The 25,632-nt window shown below is 41.1% G+C and overlaps 1 protein-coding gene across 6 annotated transcripts in view; it reads right to left on the reverse strand.

Moving 5' to 3' along the window:
• Window positions 1–631: 631 nt before the first annotated feature.
• LOC138741248 (RING finger protein 214-like) overlaps window positions 632–25,632 on the reverse strand; it is a 38,476-nt gene continuing 13,475 nt past the window's right edge. For 4 of the 6 annotated variants that reach the window (XM_069895020.1, XM_069895024.1, XM_069895023.1 and 1 more), the window contains exons 6-16: window positions 22,505–22,644; window positions 18,842–18,910; window positions 15,546–15,642; window positions 13,418–13,506; window positions 12,911–12,992; window positions 10,813–10,911; window positions 9,108–9,364; window positions 8,875–8,989; window positions 7,105–7,245; window positions 6,369–6,464; window positions 5,337–5,518 (exon numbers count right to left, since the gene is read on the reverse strand). In XM_069895020.1, coding sequence (XP_069751121.1) covers window positions 5,366–5,518; window positions 6,369–6,464; window positions 7,105–7,245; window positions 8,875–8,989; window positions 9,108–9,364; window positions 10,813–10,911; window positions 12,911–12,992; window positions 13,418–13,506; window positions 15,546–15,642; window positions 18,842–18,910; window positions 22,505–22,644 — 1,338 coding nt within the window. In that variant the 3' untranslated portion in view covers window positions 5,337–5,365. Of the gene's footprint in view, window positions 4,289–5,336; window positions 5,519–6,368; window positions 6,465–7,104; window positions 7,246–8,874; window positions 8,990–9,107; window positions 9,365–10,812; window positions 10,912–12,910; window positions 12,993–13,417; window positions 13,507–15,545; window positions 15,643–18,841; window positions 18,911–22,504; window positions 22,645–25,632 lie in introns of those variants that run through there. The other 2 variants (XM_069895021.1, XM_069895025.1) reach the window with 2 other exon arrangements.

The following is a 25,632-nucleotide window of genomic DNA, read 5'->3' on the forward strand; positions in this document are numbered from 1 at the left end:
ACACAGCAATATGGATTTATCATTATCTTTCCATGGCAGCTTTTGTCTGGTGCTCACATCTCCTAATTTCATACATCAAAGAGGGAGATAACACAATGTCACATTGAGATAAACGAATGGGCTCAATATTCAGAAAGGGTAATGTGACTGGCAAACCTATTCTCAACCTGTTTTTGGCTATAGGCCCCCTTAGGACTCTGGTCAAAGTTTATGGGCCTCCTGTGAAGCAGTCAAGTTTAGTTGGTTTATTCCAAATTTCTCTCCTACTGACTAAATGAAAAAAAATAAAGATTTCAATCTGTGCCTCATCTCTTAAATGTGCTATGGCCAGAGGGGGGTGGGGGTGGTGTATGGCCCCCATTGAGAATGGCTGCTTTAACACATGCAGGAAGATCTACAATAATCCAATCATTTCTTTCTTGTTTGCACATCATTCATCCTGTTTAACTGATGTTTCATGTTTCTCACTTGGAAAATCAATGTCCTGCTGCAAAGAAAAATAGTATTCTATTTATCTAGAGGGGCAACTATGTTTTAAATAACACAAAGGGGGTCATTTTCAAGGAAAGGCAATGGAGAAGAAGAGCAATGACAAACATACATTTTGTAAACATTATGGTACACATCTGAATTACAACCTTTTAGTTTATTAATATTTTGCTATTCCTTTACCACTACATATATTCCATTCAAATTTAGATTGCTGAAAAATTATGCACATTTTAAACAAAATTAAACAAGCAAAATACCTCTGATTCATGATTGAAAGAATAGAAACATTCCATGAACTGAAAAAGTCTTCAAAAGAAATGGATTGCCTTGGAGCCTTCTAACAGGGCAAACACAAACCTGCAGGATACACATAAAAGTGATGAATAGAAACATTAAAAAGTCAGACCATCTATAACTTTCCAGTGCATTGCCACTAAAACATTGTTATATCAAAGTCAAAAACCTATGCATGTGTAATAAAAGGAAGGTCTGAAGTACTGCACTGAAGGCAAGGAACAACAGGAGACTTGAAAATATCCAGAGAAGATGTAGTAATGAAAATAAAAGCTTTTTTTTAAAAAAACAGCTACACATTGGTGCCATCTCTAACAAGCATTCCTGAAGACAAAAAGTACATTTCAGGCACAAAGAAACAAATCTTCCAACAGAATCATTTTCCAGAACACAGGACTGAGAGATTTTTTAAAATTTGGCATTTAAGGAACAGAGTTTCATGGATCTTCACAATCAACATAATCCTGGTTCAATCCCAAATGCAAAAAAAACAATTGCTCTGCCCAGACAAGATGGCTGCTTTAAAGAATTTCAGTGTGCAATTCGCATTTTAGAATGGAAGCAAAACAGCGAGTCCGAGAAGTTAGGAATGTGATGGAACAATTCCCACTTGCCTGGATGGCTGCGACTCCGATAACATTCATTTCCGTAGCAGCATATTTAACCAGGAACCCATTCCAGCATCTACTCTCCTTCCACTGCCAGCAGTCTGTTAACTGTAGCACACAACTCTAGAAGCAAATAGCCATTCATTTGCCAACGTTCCTTTCACAGGATTTCCCAAATCATTTGGACCTCTGTCATTTAGAAATCAAGGACAGCAGATGAAGGGGAACAGCACAACCCAGAAATTCCTCTCCACATCAGGCACTTCCATGATTTAGAAGTGCATTCCTTTGTTGTCCTTGGGTCTATTTCCTGAACTCCTATCCAGTTGCACAGTGGGCGGACGTTCACCAATAGACTGGAGAGCTCCCCACTATCTTCAAGGGAAATTAAGACATCTGGGATCAATACTGACTTTGTCGATGACGCCCACAAAAACATACCCAGCATGGGGCTCTGCTTCCCAAGCTCCTGTTAAAACATGTCTGCGGCTGACGGGATTGGGCTCAGAACTGATCGTGACTACCTTTGGTTAAAGCATTGGAGGATTGGGATTAACCCACCAACTGGGAATAACAGAATTAGAAATGTAAAAGCACATTAGATGGTTTACAGAACAACCTGCTGCAAGTTAACACCTGCTTCTTGGCACAAGGATTTGACCAAGTCATCACCAAAATTAAAAGCTTCCACTCAGCTTCGCTGTCCTTAGCCCAATCACTTCTGAATGTTAAAGGAATAATTAGAACAGTCTGTCAGATGTAAAGAAGAGTCTGTCATTTGCCTGTGTGGTCTGGAATAACAGGTGTTCATCCAATTTAATGCAGAGGTTCAGAATCTCCACTGCAGCTGGGTGGCATGAGGGATGATGCCAGAGCGAGGGGCCTCAGGACACTTACCATAGCGCTAATTCGATGAGGAGCAGATGTCAAGGAAGAAACAACACGAATGTCTTGCCACTGATCTGCTCTTCAGTCACTTCATGACTGCTTTCCTCAAGTGGCCCCTGCCACTTCTCTACAATAAATGCCCCACACCAGCTCAACGAGTCTATATCAATAAAATTGTACGGTCAACTCACTAAATGATTTGAGATCTATCACCAACATCAGTGAGCAGGCCAAATTGTGTTTTTCAAATGTCATCTCTCCAACTTTCTTTTTATTTAAAGGATGAAAAAACAATTCTAGTTTAAATATGAAACTAAATTTTGCAAAAGGTGGGGGGGGATGTAGTTTTTCCAGGTGGTTGAGATTTTTCTGTAGAATGACTGATAAAATGAGCTACTAATTCACTTCTGTCTCCTTGATTCTTCCTAGAGGTTAGCACAAATCACCCTTTACAAGATTCAGAGAGCTTCACAACAAAAGGCTCTGCTCATGAAGTTGTGATTAATAAATTGTGGCATCAACAGCGGATTGATCTGTAAGGTCAGAATCTCACAACTGGATCATGAGGAGTATTTTTCTATATTCCCTACAAGGCCATCTATGAACAGTACTTCAGATCAGAAAGCATTTCATGGTTTAGTGTAGGAAACCAGTTGAGTGTCTAATGATCAGTGATACACAAAGGCATGTTCCATCTTTGCTTGTAGCAATGTAGGACAGGAGGTGATGCTGCATATTAACTCTAACCCTTGGATCGGGGCCAGTTGAAGCAGAGAAGGGAGAAAAAGATTAGGGAGGGATGGGGGGGTGGGGGGGCGGCCTTTCCACATTTTGAACATTGCTGAACACGGAGCTTCACCAAGGATGGACAAACAAGGTCTGTGTTGCCTTTACAGTTAAATAATTCAGCCACCGTTTCATCGAGGTCACCTGGGCTGTGAGAATTATCTCAATAGTGTCCACAGAAAATGTTGAGATAAATTCTACTGTGGTTAATGGTCCTGAAGTACAAGGAAAGTTTAAAGATGTACAAGGCAAGTTTTAAAAGAGAGGGTAGTGGGTGCCTGGAACAGCATGCCAAGGGATAGTGATGGAAGCAGAGTGACATTTAAAATACTTCTAGATGAACTCAAGAATGCAGGGATAGATATCTTGTGCAAACGGCAGAAATTTTATTTTAATTTGGATATCATGTTCAGTGCAGACATTGTGGGTTAAAGGGCCTGTTCCTGTACCTTATGGTTCAACAAGTTATTCCTGAGCACTCAGTCAACCTCTCTCTTTTGTTCTTTATTTTAAATTACTCAAAATATTTATTCAATTAAGATAGGAGAAAGATACAATATTCTGACAAATTGGCACAGATTTGGAGGCCAATTATTTTGAATCTTATTGGTTGCTTTTATTTTTAAGCAGGCGGAACTTCAGTCCGGCAAAGTAATATATTCAGGAATATCTTGTGCACCACTGTTTCTAAACAGCAAATGAAACAAAGTTTGCTTCACTCAAAATATGGTCAACAAATAGTAAATGACAAAAAAAAATAATGCCAACTCTGGAAATCTGAAACAACGAAAAACAGCTGGAAATACTCTGCTAATCAGGAAGCGTCTGTGGGGAGACAATCAGCATTAATATTTAGGGTTGTTAACTTTTTAATCACTCTATCAGTTTAAATCTTCAAATATCTGAGAAACCCAATCCTAGCCTTAAATCTCCACATGCAGCGCTGAGGTGTACCAGTAAATATTATCTTTAATGTCGATTACAAAATTTTCAGAAAGTAGTTCTCAATTTCATTTAAATGGGCAAAGCGTGATATATCCGATTTCCTTATGGTATGGCTCCTTTCTCTAAATACAAGCATTTCATGTTGTTCATGCTGGCATCCTCCTCAAAGTCCAGTTCCATCTTCATCTCTTCCAGCCCGGGAGTGTCCATTACCGTGACATGGGGCAGAAAGGACAACTGCTGGTTTTGTTGGTCTGTGCCCAGAATCTGATACACTAGGGGGAAGCAGAGAATGCTATTTTAAAAACGAGAGATGGAGATGCAAACGTCACATCACATAAAAGCCACAACATATTTTGAAGAGTTACTCATTATTGCAGGGACAGAAGTGGCTTGATCATTCTCATTTCCTCAGTGGATGTTGTGCATTTTGTTTAAAGATGAAAGCAGTAAGCACAGGAAACATATTTCTGTCAGCATGACCTTCCGGAAAGGTTCATTAATAACCTGAGAAGCTGAAAGTTGCCTTATTGACCTAGATGGTCAGTTACGACACATAATTTCACCTCCAAATCCTGGTTAGGCATAAACTGCATGCGATCTTGAGAGGGAGGAGCAGGGGTCTGAACAGATGAGGCACATCAAACTCCACCAGCCTGTGTGTTTGTCCCATGGCCACCCCAAAGTAGTTCTGCAATGACTTTCCAGGCCTCATCTCTGTGCCTTGTTCTAATAGCAGAATGTGTCCCCCTCACTCCAGGCTGGCTTTGATCAATGACACATTTCGGATATGGTAGTTTTTCTTTAAATTTGAAGACCACATGGCCCATCAAGTTGATGAGATCCCATTTATTTTCCCTAAACTCATTCTCTCTCTTGTGCTCATTAATTCCACCTTTATTTTCATAGTCCACTAACCTACCAGTTTATCTTTGGTCCATGGGTGGGAACCAGAGAACTGAGTGGAAACTGCATGGACCCTCTACACAGAGAGTGCTTGACATCAAGATCAAACCCACAGACTTCAAGGCTGTGGGCAAACCACTTCGTGAAGTTCATGGTGTGAGACTGAGCACTGGATATTGTAGTTTGGAGACTCATGGCATTGAGGAAGGGGCAGAGCAGAACAGTAGAATTGCAGCCTCTCAGCTTCAGCAAAGGGCTCAAAGTTTGTGTGACATAATGGCCCAAAAGGGTTCTTCTGTAGCTACAATATTCTCTTAATCGGTGAATGGAAGATGTGCAAGTTCTGCTTAAAGCTTGGGCAGCACCGATAGCGAAGCAGCAGTTAGTGCAACATCATTACTGTACCAGCAACCTGGGTTCAAATCCGGCATTGTCTGAAGGAATTTCTACGTTCTTCCCCTGACTTGTGTGGGTTTCTCCAGATGCTCTGGTTTCCTCCCACGTTCCAAAGATGCACGGGGATAGTAGATTAATGGGTGTATTTGGGTGGCGTGGGCTGCTACTGCACTGCATCTCCAAATTAAATAGAACCAAAATACCTGTATTAAGAGTAGGCACATTTTCTTTTATGAATTCAACATTCATCTACAGCGGCCCAAAGGGTTAGTGAATATCAGGTGATTCATTCTGTGACTTTCGATTTCAACTTAAACTAATCAATGCCAACATCCAATACAAGTCTGCCAAGTGTTAACAGAATTCTTACATGTTGACAATTTGCAAAGAAATGTAGCACAAGCAACAGAAATAAAATAAACATGAAGAATTATTCCACCTTAGATTACTTATTTTACTTAGTAGTGTTATGTAATCCAATCCTTAACCGAAAGATTTCACACCCAAAAATACCCCTAATTTTTTTTTAAACTATTTTTAAAATTACTTGCAATTTGTGGAACCTTTCACAGCCACCTGAAGCAGTTTACGGTCATTTGAAATGTGGTCACGGTTGTAATGCTTGAATTATTAGATCTCTCAAACAGCAACAATATTGCAGTCACACTGATTAAATGTTGCTCTGTATTCCATGGTGATCTGCCCCACTACTATTCAGGAGTCACGAGACAGGCTTCGATTTAATATTTTATTGGGAAGAGGTTACTTCAGATAGTGTAGCACTCCCACAGGGCTGCCTAGGAAAGATCAGTCCACTGAGGATCACGGCACCCCAGCGGTTGCAAGCCCTTCCTCAAAGCTGGGAAAACTCTTCAACGAGCTGGAGTCAAAATTTCCAAACAGCAGCAGGTATGGCTCCCTCCAACTTAGTAGGGAATGAGAATTTGTGGATCAGTGTCTGATGCAGATGCCGGGGGTCCCAACAAGCGAGGGAAAAGTGGAAAGTCTGCGTCTAATGGGTATGTCGGTGAACATGAGAAGCAGAACACTCACCTCTTTGTGGACAATGTGGGAGCAGGCCATTAAATGCATTTCATTGACAAACACAACCTTCTGACACATCAAACAGAGTCGAGGGCTCCCACGTCCCTGAAGATCAGAGAAACCAGAATCATATTTACGACCACTAACACTCCCCATTCCAGAAATTTTAACATTCCACGTTGTTTAAAAAGTCAAGAAAAACAAGGCCAGCATGAATCTTAATTTATATTCCAATGGCACAATTAATGTTACCAGTCTAACGGCACACTATCACTACAAGTTTCTATTTCGCACCCAAGCCTGGCATTTTGCAGCTTCTCTGAGCTCCTGTCCATCAACAGAGATAAGCTGAGCAACAGGACAACAAACTTGTTATTTTGACACATGCCTGGACCCCTGGCTCCCCCAAATATTTGTGAAACTCATAAGTCTGAAGATGCTGTGATTGTAGTAAAAACACGCAGAAAACCTGTCGGAACTCAGCTGGTCACGCAATGTCTACAGAAGGTCAAGATCTATTACTGATGTTTCAGGTCTGAGCTTGAAGTAGGGCTCAGAGCTGAAACATCAGCAATATATCTTTGCCTCCACTGAATACTACGAGACCAGCTGAGTTGTTTCAAAATTCCTGTGCGTTTTTCCTCCAACGACTTATTAAGTACGTAAGGAAGCAACAATTCAGAGATGAAGGTGTGGAGCAGCAAAACCAACAATCTCCACTGTGACGATGAAGCAGTTTACCAACCTGCGCCGGTCTCTCTTGGTACAGAGGAAGAGGTCCACTTCTGTGCTTGGGCACGGCCACACGAGGACTGGCCTGAGATGCAGATGGCAGGAAATGCCTAGTCGGGCTGGGAGACACCCTTGGGACAACCGATGGCAGGCCCTGCTCAGAGAGGGAATTAAAAGCACTAAGCGAGATTCCTTTTCATTGGAAACAGTTGCATGCTGCGAACACTTAAGCTTCTGCGCTCTCACAGTAAACCATTACCTTCTTTTTGTGAAAAGGCTGCATGTGGTTATTGGATCCACAATTGGATGTGATCGGGTATTTCTATCACCAATAACCAAGATTGATATATATAATTACTAACTACCCTGCATCCACTGAACTTTTGAAGAATTGAGATAGGTGCTGCAGTATCTTCTGCTCCTTATATTCAGAGTATACTGATGTTGGTGCCCATGACATTAACTATTAACTGTGAGCCCGGACATTAATCCCACCTTGCTTCAAACTCTTTGATATCAGCCAGAGCCTCTGAAGATCTGAACATCCTTGGTTGCTCTGCATGCATGCCTTGCTACTGCATTACCCTCCCACACCCAGCTACGACTTCCCTCACCATCAGTAAATTCTAATCAGCATTAACATACCAAAATGTGTTTTGTCCCAGAAAGAAATTATGCAGAAAGTAAGTCACATTCCAAGTTGAGCTTACCGAATATACTCATATAATAGTCAAATTTTGGGGTCAAATTTAAAGTTTGAATTTTATACGGATTCTACATTTGACCTTGGCATATACCTGTGCCGTTCAAGGCATTGGGAGCTTGGATGACCGAGACCGGGTGATAAGTCCACTCTCGGATGGGCAGGCACCAAGACAAGAATCTGCGGTCAGGAACTCCTATGGGCAGGCTGTCGGGAGCTTGGATGGCCAGGCAGCCGAGGCAAGGGTTCACAGTCAAGGCACCAGGAGCTTGGATTGGCGGGTGGTCAGGAGCTCAGGTAGGTGGGCAACCAAGGCGAATATCTGCCCATTGGAGATCTTGACCGCAGATCCTTCAGGTGCTCCTGTGGACGGGTGGTCAGGGTGTTGGGAGCTCGCGATAGGGAGTTTGGATGGCGGGGTGGCCGAGGAGAGGGTACGCAGTCATGGCAGTCAGGAGCCCAGATAGGCTGACAGCCAAGGAGAGGGTTGGTAATTGGGGTGTCAGGAGCTCAGATGGACGGGCAGCTGAGGCGAGGATCTGCGGTCAGGGCAGTTGGGAGCCTGAATGGGATGACAGCCAAGGAGAGGGTTCACAGATGGGGTGTCAACAACTCCAACGCGCGGGTAGTTGGGGCGAAGATCTGTGATCGGGATGTCAGGTGCTCAGACGGGCTGCTGGATGCAAAAAAAAATGAGGGAAGGGGTTGAATTTTTACATGGGATCTACGGAAAATGCGCGATTTTGGGGCCAAAAAAGGGGGGTTCAACTTTCACACAGGATCGAGTATTATATATGTACAGTATATACAGAATTATCACATGAACCATGGATGCAATGTCAGAGTTGGTTTGTGAGAAGACCAGTTAGACATTACATACATAGCACAAGTAAAACATGGAACAACATGTGCAGAGATGCAATGAGAGATCAGTTGGTACTGGGAAAAGGCAACATTTTGAGGTTCCTTCAGGAGCCTGATAACTGTGGAAAAGAAACAGTCAGAAATTATCAACTTTCCCATTCTGACGTTCACTGAGCCAGAGATGGCTTGCATTTTGGGCCCTTGCTCTAGAGTTACCTGGTCTGGTTCACTGAGATACTTTGCCACTTGCTGGATTAGTTCCTCCACTGAGAGGCCAGCTAAAGTTCCACGTGAGTTCTTTATCTGCAGTAGGATGTGCTGGAGGTGTGATCTGGACAAAATGGAAGAGAGCTCATCATACAGTCCCTTACGTAGAGGCAGGCCATTTCTAGGTCCATGCCAGCACCCAGAGCAATTCTCATTCCCTACTAAGTTGGAGGGAGCCATACCTGCTGCTGTTTGGAAATTTTGACTCCAGCTTGTTGAAGAGTTTTCCCAGCTTTGAGGAAGGGCTTGCAACAGCTGGGGTGCCGTGATCCTCAACCTCTGCCGAAGGGCCCAAACTTGGCGGAATATCTGGAGCAGATGGGACAGGCTGCGTGTAAAAGGTAACGGGGGGAAATGCTGTCAATGAAGGCATACTACTGGGGAAAAATGGGGGCAAGCTGGGAGTGGGGTGCGAGCTTCTTTGGGATCGTAGATCAAGCTGTAGGTTTGAAAGAAACACAAAGATTTATGAGTCTTGATGCAGAATAGAGTTGGCAATGATACAAACTATTCATTCAAGTAATTAAAATGTAATCTGAACCAAAGCTGGTCACAGTGAGAATAACATCAATGCCCTTCTGGTTTACAAATGTCCTTCAGGGAAGAAATCTGGCGTTTGACAGGCAACTCCAGATTCAGCATTAACAACTCTTAATTGCCATCTTAACTCAGGGGCAATCAGATACAGACAATAAATTGTACTCAAAAATAACTAATCCAAGGAAACTCCTGACTTCATTTCACCGGAATTTACAAAAACTGCCCATGATCAAAGCACAACTGATCATGTTTAAGAACGCTGGCATTTTAAGTGGAATAACATTCTGTAAAATAAAAGGTATGGGAATTTTGATTGGAGAAAGACCAGCAGAATCTCTGAGGAAGTGAAAGTCTGTGTTTTTTTTTTGGTGTAGTTACACCAAGCAACTGGCAAGATACAATAATAGAGATTGATCCAATGGAAAATAAATAACATGAATCTATACTGCCTCGAGAATTGAAGAATGATCAAAGTGAACTCGTTGAAATGCAAAAAAAAATCTTGCGAGGGTTTGATAGCACAGGTGAGGAGAGGGAGTTCTGCCTGGCTGGAGTGCCTGGAGCTCTGGGTGAGAGCTGGAGTAATTATAGCTGACATGCAGAGAAATCCTACTCAGAGGGGGAATTGGCTTTGGAATTCTCTATCCTAGATACTTCAAGCTTTACAAATTTTCCAGACCAATATCAATGGATTGTTTTGAATAAAGAAAATAATCAAGAATACAGAGTTGGCACAAGATTGAATGGCATAGCAGGATCTTGGGGTTGGATGGCAGACCCATGCTTTCACTTCTGGAGTTGATTAAAGCCACAGATGTTTTATTATTACCTTTGTACTCATAATGAACACACACTACGAAATTGATCCTGTCATTGTTTTAATAGATTACTTGTTTTGGACAAATTACGAGTGACAAAGAGAATTGTAATTAGTGTAGCAGAACACAGGACGTAGTTGATTGTAAGACGTCTAAATTTGATGAGTGATCTATTACCCTTTAGTTAATGAGTGGAAATATAGCAAAGTGGTTGAATCATTGGACTAGTACACAAAAATCTAGATCGTTCATCCCAAGACAAGAGTTCAAATCCCATCACTGCAGCTGGGGAATTTAAATTTGAGCAACCAAATCAATTAGGAATCTGAAAAAAAAAAAGTTGGGCTTTTGGAAGAGCAACCACATAACCAGATCCTCACAAACTGATTTGTTTGACATGCAACCTCAGATCTTAATTGCCTCCTTGGTCCAAGGGCAATTCGGGCCAGACATGAATTGCCAGCATCCACATCTCTTGAATAAATCAGTAAAAGATAACACCATTAAGCATTGGCTTTCTTACTCTTACCTCTGCGGGAGGAGGTGGCAGAGTTGGCATTTGTATGGGAGGAAGGCTGCTCAGTTGCGCACCATTCTTGACCATCTCAATGTGGCCCTTATACTGATTCTGTAAACAGTATTTGCAGACTAAAAATTAGATAAAAGATTTATGCATTTACGTGACACTATTTTCAAACTAAATTCAAAGCAGAGAAATAGCTCAGTGAGCTTCCACAAACAAAAATGAGATGATGATCAAATCATTTCATATCTGATATGGGAAGAGGAACAAATAATGACCAGGCCACGCAGGAAAAATCCGAGGATGGGGAGGAGGTGGAGGGGAGTGGAGTCAGACCTCAATTAGATATCTTTCACAAAACACAGCATCTCTGACAGCTTTAATATTAAATAAGCATGTTAGTGTTGTAGCCTTCAGAGTGGGCCCCTGAAGTTTTCACCATTTTCTTCAAGGAAAATTTGAGGATGAGCCACTGACCTATGCGTGACACAAGCTAACAACATGGAACCAAACGCTCTGCAGACAACTTGCAATATTCCTCAGGCTGTCTGCAAATCCTGCAGACAGGTGCAATAACCCAATCTGTGTATTTCTCAGCAAATTTTAAAAAAAGCCAACAGTCTGGCCCCAAGACAAAGAGGCAATTTGTGATAAATTTGATCTCCTACTGCAGATGAAAGACCATTCTTATTAGAAAGATCCTCCATCTGGTGGCCAGATTAAGTATTTCCAAAATCTGCTTGGCTTTGGAAGAAATTTGCCTAACTAGAGAGAAAAGAAAGAAAGCCACGAGGACTATTATTTAAAGAGTAGAAAATTGTAGCATGCAGATGTGCAGAGACTTGGGAGTGCTTGTCCATGAATAACAAAGGGTTAGTTTGCAGGTAATCAAGGCGGAAAATTGAATACTGGCTATTGCCAAAGGGATTGAATTTAAGAGCAGGGAGGTTCCATATAACTGCACAGGTATAGCCACAAATGGGAGTAGTGCGTGCAATTCTTCTCTCCTTGTATGCAAAAGAATATTCGGGCACCCAAGATCCAATAATTGCTCCCAGGTCCCAGGAGGGCTACCCGGGTGTTGCAATTGGTTTCTGAGGTGGTGCAGAGCAAATTCACCAGGTTGATTCCAGAAATGGGAGGATTAGACTGGGGATCAACTCATTGGAATTTCTAAGGATGTGGGAGATCTTAGACTCAGCGGCACAGTTAGCATAGCGGATAACGCAACACTGTTAGAGCACGATCAGCACTGGGGTTCAAATCCCACACTGTCTGTAAGGAGCTTGTACATTGTCCCTATGTCTGAGTGGGTTTTCCCTGGGAGCTCCAGTTTCCTCCCATCGTTCAAAATGTACCGGGGCTGTAGATTAATTGGTGTAATTGGGGACCACGGGCTTGTGGGACAAAAGGGCTGTTATCGTGCTGCATATCTAAACTTTGAAAAAAGTCTAAATAGAATTATAAAAAGAATAAACAAGATAGAAGCAGGAAGCTGGTTTCTATTAAGTGAGACCAAAAAGAGGGGACATAGTCTCAAGATTCAAGGAAGTAATTTAAGACAGAGAGGAGGAAGAACTGCTTCTCCATGAGAGGAGTGAATTTGTGGAATCCTTTCACCGATGAAGCAGTAAAGGCATTAATTGTATTTAAGACACAGAAATCAGACTTTTGAATAGTAGGAGAATTAAGGATTAAGAGGAGCAAACGAATGAGTTGAACTGAGTCCATTATCTGATTGAGTGGCTGGTCTAGTCCTGCTCTTATTTCTTAAATTCTTCTGAATGCAGGAAACTGAGCCATTAACTACATGTGAAGTCGACTTCAAAAGAATTAAAAACAAACATGAATAAAATAAATGAAGACAAACTGGAAAATTATTTGTAAATTCTTGCAATTCAGAATGGACTCAGCCTATCCCCACCAGTTGTCACAGATTCCTTTGAGATTCTGAAAGGCTACCTGGCAAAACAAATAAATTTTATGTCTTAAGAGTTTAGAAAAGTCTGTGACTTCTTGGCAGGCTCAGGTGTGGACAGAAACAGTTGTTGTTTTACAAAGAATGGACCACAATTCTCAACTTGGCCTGCTGTCTAAATCTCACCTTTATATTCTCCGTTTCAACTTGGATGTTGCTCAACCTTCTCTGCCATTCACGTGCAAGGTTTGAACTTCCGGTTGCAGATCTAAGAATGAAAAAGATCTACAAGATGATGTTAAGACAGCAAAATCTTACGCATTCTTAAGTCCATTAAAAGCGAAGATGCTAGGCTGAAAGAAAGCACTGTTTTCTTATCAAAGTGATTCTAAAGTAATTTTGGTACCTTGCTCCTGAACTAGTGCTAAATAGGGCTTTATCTAAACTTTAACTTAATTTGATTTCATGCTGCCTTTTCAAAATATTGAAGGACACAGACAAAATGAAAACAATTTATCTTGGGGCTGGTCTGTCAGCAAACCCCTTCAGCTTTCATGCAATGCTGGTCTGATGAATGGTTTACATTTGCTCTATGTCCTTCACATCATTCAATGCAAGTGCCATCCAGTTGGATAAAGATGTAATAAATTCGGAGAGAGAGAAAAAAAAAAATCGAAGCAAATAGACTCTGACCTTAAATTGCAAATCTGCAGTTCTGCCTCATTAGCTGCCTGCTCCAACATCATAACTGCAATGTCCCTTTTGCTCTCCAAAGACTGTACCTGTAACAGTTTAAGCATTAATGATTTGTAAAATAGAGAACATTTGCCTCTGTTTGCCTCTGTTCTCAGGATGCAAGTATTGCCAGCAAGTCCAACATCCATTGCCCACCTCCATATCTCCCTCAAGGTGGCGATGTTGAGCCAGCTGGTGAAGGTAGGTTCATGGGGAGTTGAATGGTGATTGAACAAAGATTTCAGATTTATTGTCAGAGTAAATACATGACATCACATACAATCAATGAGATATTTTTTTCCACTGGGCAAGGCAAAATGACCACTTATTAGTAGTGTAAAAAAAACTGTATCCAGCATAAACAAAAAAAGAAATGTAAGCAACTGACTGCAATACAGAGTGAAAAAAAATCAATGAAGTGTGAAAATAAGAGTCCTTAAACAAGTCCCAGATTAAGTTTGTTGTTGGGGAGACTGATGGTGGAGGGGTGGCAGCTGTTCCTGAACCTGGTGGTGTGAGTCTTGTAGCACCTAGACCTCTTTATGATGGCAGCAGCAAGAACAGAGCATGTGCTGGGTGTTGTGGATCCTTGATGGTTGCTGCTGCTCTCCGGCAGCAGTGTTCCCTGTAGATGTTCTCGGTGGTGAGAAGGGTTTTGCCTGTGATGTCCTGGGCTCCTGGGCTGCGTCCACTAACTTTAGCAGGGCTTTACGCTGGGGGGTGGGGGGTTTGATATTCCCCACACCAGACCATAATGCAGCCTGACAGCACACTTTACACCACACATCTGTAAAAATTTGCCAGGGTTTCTGGTGTCATACCAAACCTCCTCAAACTCCTGAGGAACTAGGGGCACTGATGTGCTTTCCTCATGATGTCATTGGTGCGTTGGGTCCAGGAAAGATCCTCTGAGATAGTGACTTCCAAGAACTTACATTTGCTCACCCTCCCCACCTCTGATCCCCAAATGATTACTGGATCCTACGCTTCCGCTTTTTTTCTTCCTGAAGTCAATAATCAACTCCTGAACAAAGACATTTGAGGAACCCCAGAACTCGAGGTGCTGGAATGGTGAACAATGAGGAGCCAGAGGGACACAGTGGGCCAGGCAGTGTCCATGGAGAGGATGGAAAGTTTCAGGTCGGGATCCTTTTTTTTACTCCAGTTCACAAAGAGGAATTTAACACATGACCCATTACTGAAGACACAAGAGATGTAGATGCTGGAATCTGAAGCAAAAACCAATCTGCTGGAGAAACTCAGCTGATCAAATAGCATCAGTGGGAGATAAAGAATTGCTGACATTTCAGGCCCGAACCCTACATCAAGACGGGAAGGCACATAGCTACAGCAGTGAGTCTTGATCAGAATGTGGCCCAGGAGCCAGTGAGCAGTGAAAACCACGGAGAAGGAGCAGTGAGACAGCCTTGATGAAGGGTTTCCACCAAAATCATTGCCACTTCTTCCTCTCCCACTGATATCGCTCGCACCACTGAGTTCCCTCCAGCAGAGTGTTTTTTTTTTTGCTCTGGGTTACCCATCGATGGCGAAAACAGTTCACTCGAATTTCTTTTTTTGTTTTATTCATGAATGAAAACAGCAAGAAAGGAAAATGGAAAGTAAAAGTACAAAAAAGGTGAAAGAAAAGAGAAAAGTCTTTTATTTAACTTCGCAGTCAAAAGATAGAACTTCGGACAGCGTCAGACTCCCTCATTACTGCATTGGAGTGTCAGACTCCCTCATTACTGCATTGGGGTGTCAGACTCCCTCATTATTGTATTGGAATGTCAGACTCCCTCATTACTGCATTGCAGTGTCAGACCCCCTCATTACTTCATTGGAGTGTCAGACTCGATTCAAACGATAAACAGATAATTTATTCCTCAAACAATTCACATCGGGGCCTGTTTGCCATTATCGACCTCTAAAAAAATAGAAGCAAATACCACAAAGTTCAGATCAGGAGGTGCTACCACGGGGGATTGTGTAACACCTTAAAAGGCGAGTGTAAAAGTTGTCCATGGCAGGGAGAGACAGCAGACCACCAGACAGAGTACCCAAACCCCAAAACGTACAACAAACGAACCTCAGCTTTTAAAGCACGCTCTGTCTCTTCCAAAATGTTCTTGTTGAGCTTGTTGTGCTGGAGTCGCAGTTTTGCCAAATCCTCATTCAGCTTCTCCCTGTGACAAGCCAAGATTAAAACTAAATTTGTGAGAAAATGGCTCAGACTTTCTTCCAGATTCAGAGAATTGTGACCACATCCAATATCATAAAAAACCCACAAAAACATCAAATTGGTGGGCCCATTTGGTATCTACTCTACAAATAACATGCTAAAAGGTGAAAAAGTAACCAATGTTTGAAGTCCAGAGCATTGCCAGAACATTCAGAGAGTGAGAATGAGAATGTCTGCCTTGTGACAGCAGATCACCATCAGGACTATGAAACACTTGCTGATAAATTCACTGTTAGTTTGTAATCCCTGGGCAGCCAGTGAGGGAACTCCATCCTTTGCTCATTTCCTGCATCGTATCAGAAATTCCCATTGGATACTGCACAACCACAGTGCAGGACTGAGGTCCTGTTGGAACGCACCATGTTGTACTTACTCACTAGGTTTCCACCGTTGTATTTGGTGGTGTTTTTGTGTGCCCAGTCCTCCCAAGGGCTAGTTTGCCATGGGCAACTCTAGAGTGATTTTGGCACAGTCATTAGGACAGTTTAGATTTTCCAGCATTTGGGTAAAAATTGTCAGCGCTGCCATCAATGCAAGACAACTCAAAAGCGAAATTCTGCCATTCGTGCAAAGATGGTAGATTTCCAAAATAAAGCCCTCCAAATCAACCTTGTTTTATTTTCTCTCTCATCTGAGGCCATTTAGTCCATTGAGTTTAGACACGCACTCAAAGCATACTAATCAGTTCTATTCACCCATTTTTTCCCCCCATCACAAATTTTCTAAGATCCGATACAATAAAACCCTGGTTATCTGGAATTCAGGCAACAGGCAGCCTCAAGCAAACAGAAAAAAAAAGAAATAGATTTTTAAAAATTCAAGCGTTTAAAATTGACATGCCTTAGTTTTCCAATCCATGCAACCTCAAGCAACCGAAAAATTTACTTATCCGGCATCCAACTTCCCATACCTGTCAAACAATGGGTTTTACTGAACTATCTAATATCACATAATAAAACTGAAATGTAATATTGCACGAAATTGCCTTTAGTTTGGCACAACGCAAAGATTTGCCATTCACTTTAGCATTGCCCAGCACCCCCTACAGTCAGAGAAAGAGAAGCAAAAGATAGTTCTGCCAGAGTCATCGAGTGTCTGTGGATTTGCCTCCAGTGCTCCCGCATCTCGGTGGCCATACAAGACTCCAGTTCAGTTCCAACTATTGGCAACCCGAACCTTCTGCTTCTCCTTCTCAGCAGAGTGCAATGCTAGGGGGGAGGGAATGATCTCCCCATCACTGGTGCCCTGCACCACTCCTCTGCTCCCTCAGAGTCTGCAAACCCTCGAGGTCACTGCTGAGTATAGGCATCGCCATCTTGAGGCAGGACTCTGCAGTTGCAGGTTTTTAAATAAACCACTGTTAGTTAGCTCCTTTAACAGCCTGTATGGAGCTGTAGACAGTAGGACACCACGGGGAAGCGCTGCGTCTCCAGTCCATGCTCTCCCCGGGTCCGCACCAGGAGCAGCACTGCCATTTTTAAAAAATCTCTCGCAATCATCTCTCCTTTGATCTTCCTGCTACCCGTCTTCTCTAGAGGTAATTTGTCATACCTATTTAATTGAGTGGCACTTTGGAATGTGAGAGAAAAGCAGAGCACTCCAGGGAAACCCTACACAGTCGCAGGTATAACGTGCAAATTCCACACATTCAGCATCTAAGGCTGGGATCAAACCTGGGTCATGGTCATGCTGTAAGGCAGCATCACCAATGTATTAGCACCAGAACCCACAACAGTTGCTCTCAGCCCATCTGCCTCAATGGGTCGTTCTTGCAGCTCTCTGAGCTATCTGAGCAACACCCATACACCTTTGTTCCTGGGTATTCATTAGAAATACAGTAAAATCCCCATTATCCAGAATTCAATCAACTGGAAACTCAAACAACTGGCAAATAAATAAATAATCGAGGAGATAAATAAATAAATAAATTTAAAGAAATGAGACCGGGCGGATGGACTCCGGAGGAGAATGCGGAGAATTCGTTGCACACGAGCAGGTTGGCTCAACTTGCAATGCCCCTTATTTGTTATATCCAACTGCATGGAGGTCAATCAGGTTGTCAGCATGAGGAAGATGCTCCTGTAAGAGTAAATATCCTCCAAAGCAACACACAAACCCTTGGTGAAGATGTGAGTAAACGTTGAGACAGCAGAGCATCCCGCTCATGGCCCAGCCACAGCAGCTGTTTGTATAAAATTGCATTGGAATGAACTGGCTGCGCCCAGGATGAAGAGATGTTCATGCCACTCTCCACTGGAGAGACTCTCCAGAAGTGTCTCCTTATTTTTTGTCTTTATTAGTATTAGATATATTAGTAAGGCTTTATCAGTAAACTTGGGGAAGGGGTTAATTATGATGGCGGCATGGTTTGCATAGCAAGTAGCGCAAGGCACCAGCACCAGCGACTGGGGTTTGAATTCAAATTTTGTTAAGTTACTGGAATTACCTGATAAAGTGAACTTTACATAATTAAAGACCACAATACAGTCATGTGTCACTTAACATCCATAATACATTCTGTTTCTCCTAGTGTTCCACTGGAAGAGTTTCAGGTCAAATAACCTTGATTGATGAACTGTCACCAATAATGATAATATCATCTCCCTTTAATGCCTAAAGGACCTGGTTGAAGCTCTTCTTGGGGAGGTGTTGGCAATCGTTTTATATACAAAAGACATGAGATACACGTGTTGTGTGCGGGAAGCAGCTGCGATCACTGCATCTGGTTACGTCTGCTATGACCTGTTCTCCGATCGAGATTTCTGAACTCTATCATAATCTTATGGGACCACGGATGTACATGCAGTCAGAAGTTGCCCGAATGAACGTTATGCAATGCATGGCTGTAGTGATTTTTGTTTCAAATCACTTTACATTTTGCACTGCTTTTTGTCTTTTAAACTATGATTTTTTTAAATACATGTATATTAGTTAGACATCAAAAGAGTGAGTCTCAGTCAACTGCAAAATTTGCATATCCAAGATCTGTGATCCCTGTAGGTGTCAGAAAATAGGGATTCTACTGTACATTTTTGAGCAGTCTCTTTCAGGGGTCACAACCTTACACTGACTGGGTCGTACAAAGCCTTTGGACCAAGTCCCATTGGTCTCAAGGGAAAAAGGGCAATGCAGCAAAGACTTACTTTTTATCTGAATGATCGCTTATCAGAATGGCAACCAGGTTCCCCTTTTCTTCTTGCTCTTTCATCAACCTAAAACAGAGAGAAATATTAAATTAGTAGGAGAAAAATTTCAGATTCAATCTGTGTGGGTTTGAAAAGAGTGTTTACTAAACTACAAAATCTGATTTCCTTGAACTAACAATAATCTCTTTGTGTCTGGTATATGAAAGAGAATTTTCAATTATTTATTTGGAAAAGAAAACTGCAAGGTTTCTGCACCAACAATTGGTTCCATGGTAAAACATCCATCTTATCAGGACAATGTTCTCAAGGACAGCACACGTGCGTATTGTAAGGTAAAACATCATGAGATGGGAATGTGCAGGGCTGTAACAAGATGTGAATGCATCCTTGTACTTACAAGATAAGAGAGACATTGATGGATTGAGAGGCAGGAAGCTAGCAGGGAAAGGATAGCAACAGTTTTAGTCATTGGACAAGTAATGATATGATGATGTTCTAAGCACATATCCAAGGGTATAAAAAATCACCATTTTGCTGATAACGGCAGAATGCATTCTCCGACTAACCTGGTTAGTCGCAAGTGTTACAATCCGGTAATAAAGAACAAAGAACCCTGATTTCGACTCAGTCTGGTGTTTGTCTCACTCATTCATGAACAAAGCAGACCTAACAGTTTGCAAAGCTTTTTGTTATAAATTTTAAATTTAGATATACAGCTCAGTAACAGGCCCTTTTGGCCCATGAGCCCATGCCACCCAATTAACCTAAAACCCTGGTACGTTTTTGAATGGTGGGAGGAAACCGGAGCACCCAGAGGAAACTCACGCAGACGTGGGGAGAATGTACAAACTCCTTATAGACAGCGCGGGATTCGAACTCCAAGAGCTAACGCTGTAAAAGCGTTGTGCTAACCGCCATTATTGGCATTTAGATGTGGGAAGTAGGGTAGAAAAAGGGATAGTTGGGAGTGGCACATTTTGAAGTTAACAAAGGATAAGACATGCTGGGACTTTAGCTCAAGAAGGTTTCCTGGCTAGTCCAAAACACTGAAATAGGGAAGCTAAATTGGAAAATGCTGCAAAAGCTCAGCAAACCAGAAGAGTTCTGAAGAAGGGTCACAGATACTAAGTTCTCCATCCCAAGATGCCATTCTACTGATGATATTTTCCAGCATTTTGATTCAAATTTCCAGCATCTTTAGTTCTGTTTTATTTTCTAAGGATATTGAAGTTTCTTTATTAGTTATAAACCCATGTGTCTTATTAAAGTCAACATTGGATTTTCTTTATGGAGATCACTTACCCTGTCTTCAATATAAAACCATAATGTTAAAAATGTACATGCATTGAGCTTAGATGTGGTTTGATGCACTGCAGGAAGGCCTTTTGAAGCTTGGTTTTAAAGATAAACCCCAAGGAGAGAAAGTTGCATCAATAATTCTTCTGAATGCCGATATAGACTTTGCAGCATCAAACTTGTTATGTCGAACAGATGCCAGCTGACAAAAAGCACTCAAGCTCATTTCAATGAAGCCACATGATACATTTCCAAAATATATATCCTACTGTTTTCCTAATTATGTATCTGGTAGTTTCATAAACTGTTCAATATTCTGGATTCAAATGTCTTATTTCAGCTTTTTATTCAACATTCTAAAAAAATACTTTCATGGATTTGGCATCAAGAAGCTTCGAATGTGAACATTTAAACATCCATAATTTCTGTACAATATTGCTATGCCCAACTTTATTTTCTGTGCAGACCATTCTTTAAAAGATTATTGAGACTAAACAAATGGATGTTACTAGGAAGGCCTGATCACAATAATGAAAACAAGGAAGATCATTCATTCAATCCCTCAAGTCAGTGCTTTCCACAAGCAGAACTTTCCACATTCTGATCCTCTAAGCCTTGACAATACTTATTTTTCCAAATCCTTTTCCAGTTTGCTATGTTTTCCTGTGATTAAATTTCCCCCATATTCTCATGCAAGATTCTAACCTTCTACAGAAAATACCTCCTTTATTTGACCTTTGACAATCCCATTCATTCTCCGTTCTTTGATACTTGATCATTCTATAAACCGAAACATTTGTAGATCTTGCCTAACTTCTCTATGACATTAAGAACCTCCATTAGATGCATTCTCAAGACAGGGTTCTGATAGCAACTCAGCTTCTCCAATCTTCTCATGTAACCAAATTCCCTGATGTTACAATCATTTCACTAAAGCTAGTCTTCACCCCCTTTTTGACGGTTTCTTGCTCCACACATGGAGATACACCTACCAAACACTTCCACCAAAAATACTACCAAAGCTGCCTCCACTTTCCATGCTGTTTCATTCACTGAAAAGCTTATTCAAGTTCAAGTTTATTTATCATCTGAATACCCAACAAAACCATGTTCTCAGGTCCACAGTACAGAAACAGTGCAAATGCACATACACACAAATGGTACAGATACACAGACTTCCTGATCATGTCTGAAGTTTGCATCTGGAACCCGGGTTGCCGATGATTCAGACTGAAGGCTGTGTAGCTGTGGAAGCTGCTGGAGGCTAATACATGGGCAGAGTGACTCTGGGTGGGGGGGGGGGGGTTGGGGGGGCAGGGCAGGGAGAATATCATTTGCTTCTCTTTCGCTGCTTATAAGGGTACTGGGTAATTTCTGATTATAGTGAATCTTTGTCTCACAGTAGACTAAAGGAAATTTCATGTAATATATTTTCTGTTTTATTGCAAAACCCCTGGTATCCAGAATTCAAGTAATCTGCAGCCTCCAGAAATCAGCAAAAAAAGGAAAATAAATAATAAAAATTAAAATAAATAAGAATAAAAAATAAGCAAGTTTAAAATTGTACAAGTAAATATTCTCTGACATAACACATAAACTTTTGGTAAAGGTGGGAGAAAATATTCAGTCAGTAAAGTGCCTTTGTTGTGCTTTCCTCATAGCAGCTGTTTGACTAAAATTGTATAAAACAGCAATGGTGTAGCCTACGATAAAGAACTGGTTGATGCTGCTCACCGTTAGGGTGACTCTTTCAAAGTCTCTCCTTATCCCTGCTTAATAAAAGTCGCCCTGGTCAGAGGCTTTATCTGTAAACTTTGAGGTGGGGGGGGTTAATTATCTCTAATGTTATTGTTCATCTTTTATGCGACTCCATAGAGGAGAAGAAACCTGCAGATGCACCGATGGTTAAATGCTTTCAAAGAATGTGACTGAAAATAAAGTAAAATGCTTTAAGGTTTGTATTTTCATGCAAAGAAGTTTGTTCAGAGCCACTGCCATATAGAATTGTTTCCTTTTGTCTTTTAAACGTTTTATTCTTAAGGCAGGTGTATAGTATTAGTTAGGCATTGGAAGAGCAAGTCTCAAGCAATAGAAAAATTCACTTATCCTACATATACCAATCCCCATTGGTGCCATATACCAGGGGTTTTTCTTTCTTTGGCTTGGCTTCGCGGACAAAGATTTATGGAGGGGGTAAATGTCCACGTCAGCTGCAGGCTCGTTTGTGGCTGACAAGTCCGATGCGGGACAGGCAGACACGGTTGCAGCAGTTGCAGGGGAAAATTGGTTGGTTGGGGTTGGGTGTTGGGTTTTTCCTCCTTTGCCTTTTGTCAGTGAGGTGGGTTTTACTGTATTAATAAATACCTCTTTCCATTCTTGTAGAGCCTCTCAACTTCATTCTTCAACTCTTGTTCTTTTTGAGCAAACTCTTTCTTCTCTTTTTCAGATTTCTTCTTCAGTTCCTCTAGTTTTGTCTTCATCTCTTTGATCTGCTTCACGTTATCCTGTAGTTTTGAGAGAGAAAAGAAAGTTTATTCGCACTGCAAACGTGCAGTTGTCTGCCATGAAAGAAAGGGAAAATATGACTAATCTTTCTGAAAGCTTCATTTTCAGAGAACCTATGTCATGGAACATTTTAATTTACATTGTAATATGCAGGAGGCATTATCCGTAATCATCTTCAAAAAGAATTGCCATGCTCAAGAGTGGGAGCCAAATTAACACCCATGGCACTTCAGCTTTAGGGATTTCATGTTTAATAGTAAATGTTCATTAATCAACACAAGTTCATTAACAAGTGGCATATTTCTTTTCCACACTGAATTATAGAATGCTTCCACAGTTATATGAAACTGCTATGGAAGTATCTTATGTACATAATTGGATGGCAAAAAGTAGAAATGGGTTGAAATGCTCTTAAACCAAGGCAAATAAAAAACATTCCTCCCCAAGGACCAAGAAAACTGTCAAAGAACAGAAGGAAACCACCTGATTAAAATGGCATCACGAAACCTCATGCAGGGCCCTACAACTGGGCCACCAGCTTTTACTGGTCGGGTTTAACGAGTAGTTCTTGCTTCAATAACATTTGCTAATGTTTGACCGAGCATAGCCTAAGATTTCTAAGTTTGGTAAATGCAAAAGTATCATGCCTTCAGACAGTATAAGACACATTCTGAGCTGCTTAACTTGTTTTTGTTTTAGTTATTTTTGGGATGTACACACAATGCATATTTCCCCATCTCCAGGTAGTGAAGGAAGGGAAAATATACCATTATACCATTAGGATAAAGTTCCAATAAAAAAAACAGAAAGGTATTTTTCCCAGGTCTTGATATGACATTACCTAGAAGCAATGGTGTTCTGACAGATTGTCTACCTTCCAAGTAGAGCTTATGACTAGCTTGAAATGGGTACGACCCCAATTACTGAAAAATTTCTCCACTAATATCAGAAAAATTAAAATCCTGCTTTTGCATACAATGTTATTGCCACAAGGCTCCCATACCACTTTATTCAATGTAATCATCTGGTTGTTCTGGCCTATAAGAATGAGCATAAGACTAAATCAGAAGTCCAAACAATGTGCTCAAGATTCAGAATTAGAAGAAGTTCCACAAGCGTTTCACCCTGAAGATAGAAGATAAATGCTTTCTCTGATACAGTAAAAGTCTTAAAATCCGGACTGCTTGGGGATTGGGTCGGTCCGGATTTTCCAGATTCTCAGGCAGTACTTTTAAAATTCAAATTTAAGAGGAATAAAGAGATGAACAGGTAAATTTTGATCGTTTATTCATTAGCACATACAGCTTCATTTATCAAAATGAGCAGCTTTAAAGAAAAATAAAGTCAACAAGACAAAAATGTAAATGAATTTTTTCACGACAAATAAACTGTGTAAAGCTTGAAATTATGTTCCAAAATGAACCTTGTGAAAGAAAAATATAGTATACAAATTAATTTCTTTGTGATAAGATTACCGGTGTAAAGCGTGGGTTGCATGTTGTCACTGCGCACTTCTGGTACTTAAGCATGCAGCCATGCACACAAAAGCCCTTTAAATTTTTAAAGTTTGAGAGTCCGGATTTATGGCATCCAGATTTTTGGGCTTTTGCTGTTCAGGAATTCAAGCAACCAGCAGCTTCAAGCAACCAGCAAAAATATCGTGGAAAATAAATAGTAAAAAATACAGAAGTTTAAACTTGGCATGCCTCACAGTTGGTTTGCCAATTGTGCAACATCAAGCAACTGGAGAACTCACTTATCCAGCATCTACCAATTCCCACTGGTGCCAAACACCAGGGAGTTCTACTGTATATTGACCCTCAAACCTCAGCAAAAGATTAATAATCTGGTCAGTGTAACATTGCTGTTTGTAGGAATTTGATCTGTGCAAACCGGCTTAATTTTTCTAATCACAGGAGTGATGTATTACTCTTGTTCACTTGTATTACAGGGGATTTTAGAATGATTACGAATAAATATCTTTTAAAAATATAGATTGTGGGGATTTAGTGCAGGTCACTTCACAGAGTAACACTTCACAAAAGACATCTCATTTAAAATGCAAGAGCTTTGCACAAGCTCGACGTTGAGGCTCCGGTTGATTTTTGCAGAGACAACAGAACAGAACTGCTTTGGAAAGAACTTCAGAAGGAGGTGCAAATTGGAACAGTCTGGGCTCAAGTACTGATGAGATCTTTCAAAGATTGGGTTTGGAGCCTTGGGATGGGTCCTTTGATTTTTACAAGCAAAGAGGGGAAAAAACAAACAGTATTCTTCTCTGAGAGAGAGAGAGAGAGAGAGAGAGAGAGAGAGAGAGAGAGAGAGAGAGAGAAAAAGAGGTCAGTTCTACAGTAGCAGTTGAGGCTGCAACATGGCAAGCTGGCAGGCTGGTTGAAAAACCCCATTTTGAAGACAGGTTGTGAGTTCTGAGTTCAGCTTGTTCAAAACCCTTGTAGTCTTTACAAGAGGAAATGGATGGCTAGAGTATTTCTCCTGAAATAAGGGAAACAAGAGGAACTCTGTGGTGACCTGGAAGAAGAGGTTATCATTTGGAAAACCCATGATGGGGCAAGTTTTTTCGGCAAGACACTGAAGTGACTGATTGGAGGAAATCAGTTTGTGCACGTCCAGTGAGCAACAAATATCTCTCTGAAACCAACAAGAACTTTCCTTAGCAGTAACCATTTAACTTTAAGCACTGGAGCCTGGTGAAGATTCATAAATGTTAAATTCTGTGCACAGTATAAGAATTGCCTGACACCGGTGAACTTGGAGAAGTGAAAAGTGAATGATTGGACTGTGAAACAAAGAAATTTCCTGAACATACACACATTATGTACACGTATGTTTATAATTAGAATGGGGTTAAGTTAATAGTAATAAGTTAAAGTTTGATCTTGTTATTATGTTTAAAGAAAATTAAAAGCAACATTTTTTTCAGTAACCATTGCCTTGGTGAATTTCTATTCCTGCTCAGTTTTGAAGTC

Source organism: Narcine bancroftii, chromosome 8 (assembly GCF_036971445.1).
Source record: "Narcine bancroftii isolate sNarBan1 chromosome 8, sNarBan1.hap1, whole genome shotgun sequence".
NCBI classification, from domain to species: domain Eukaryota; kingdom Metazoa; phylum Chordata; class Chondrichthyes; order Torpediniformes; family Narcinidae; genus Narcine; species Narcine bancroftii.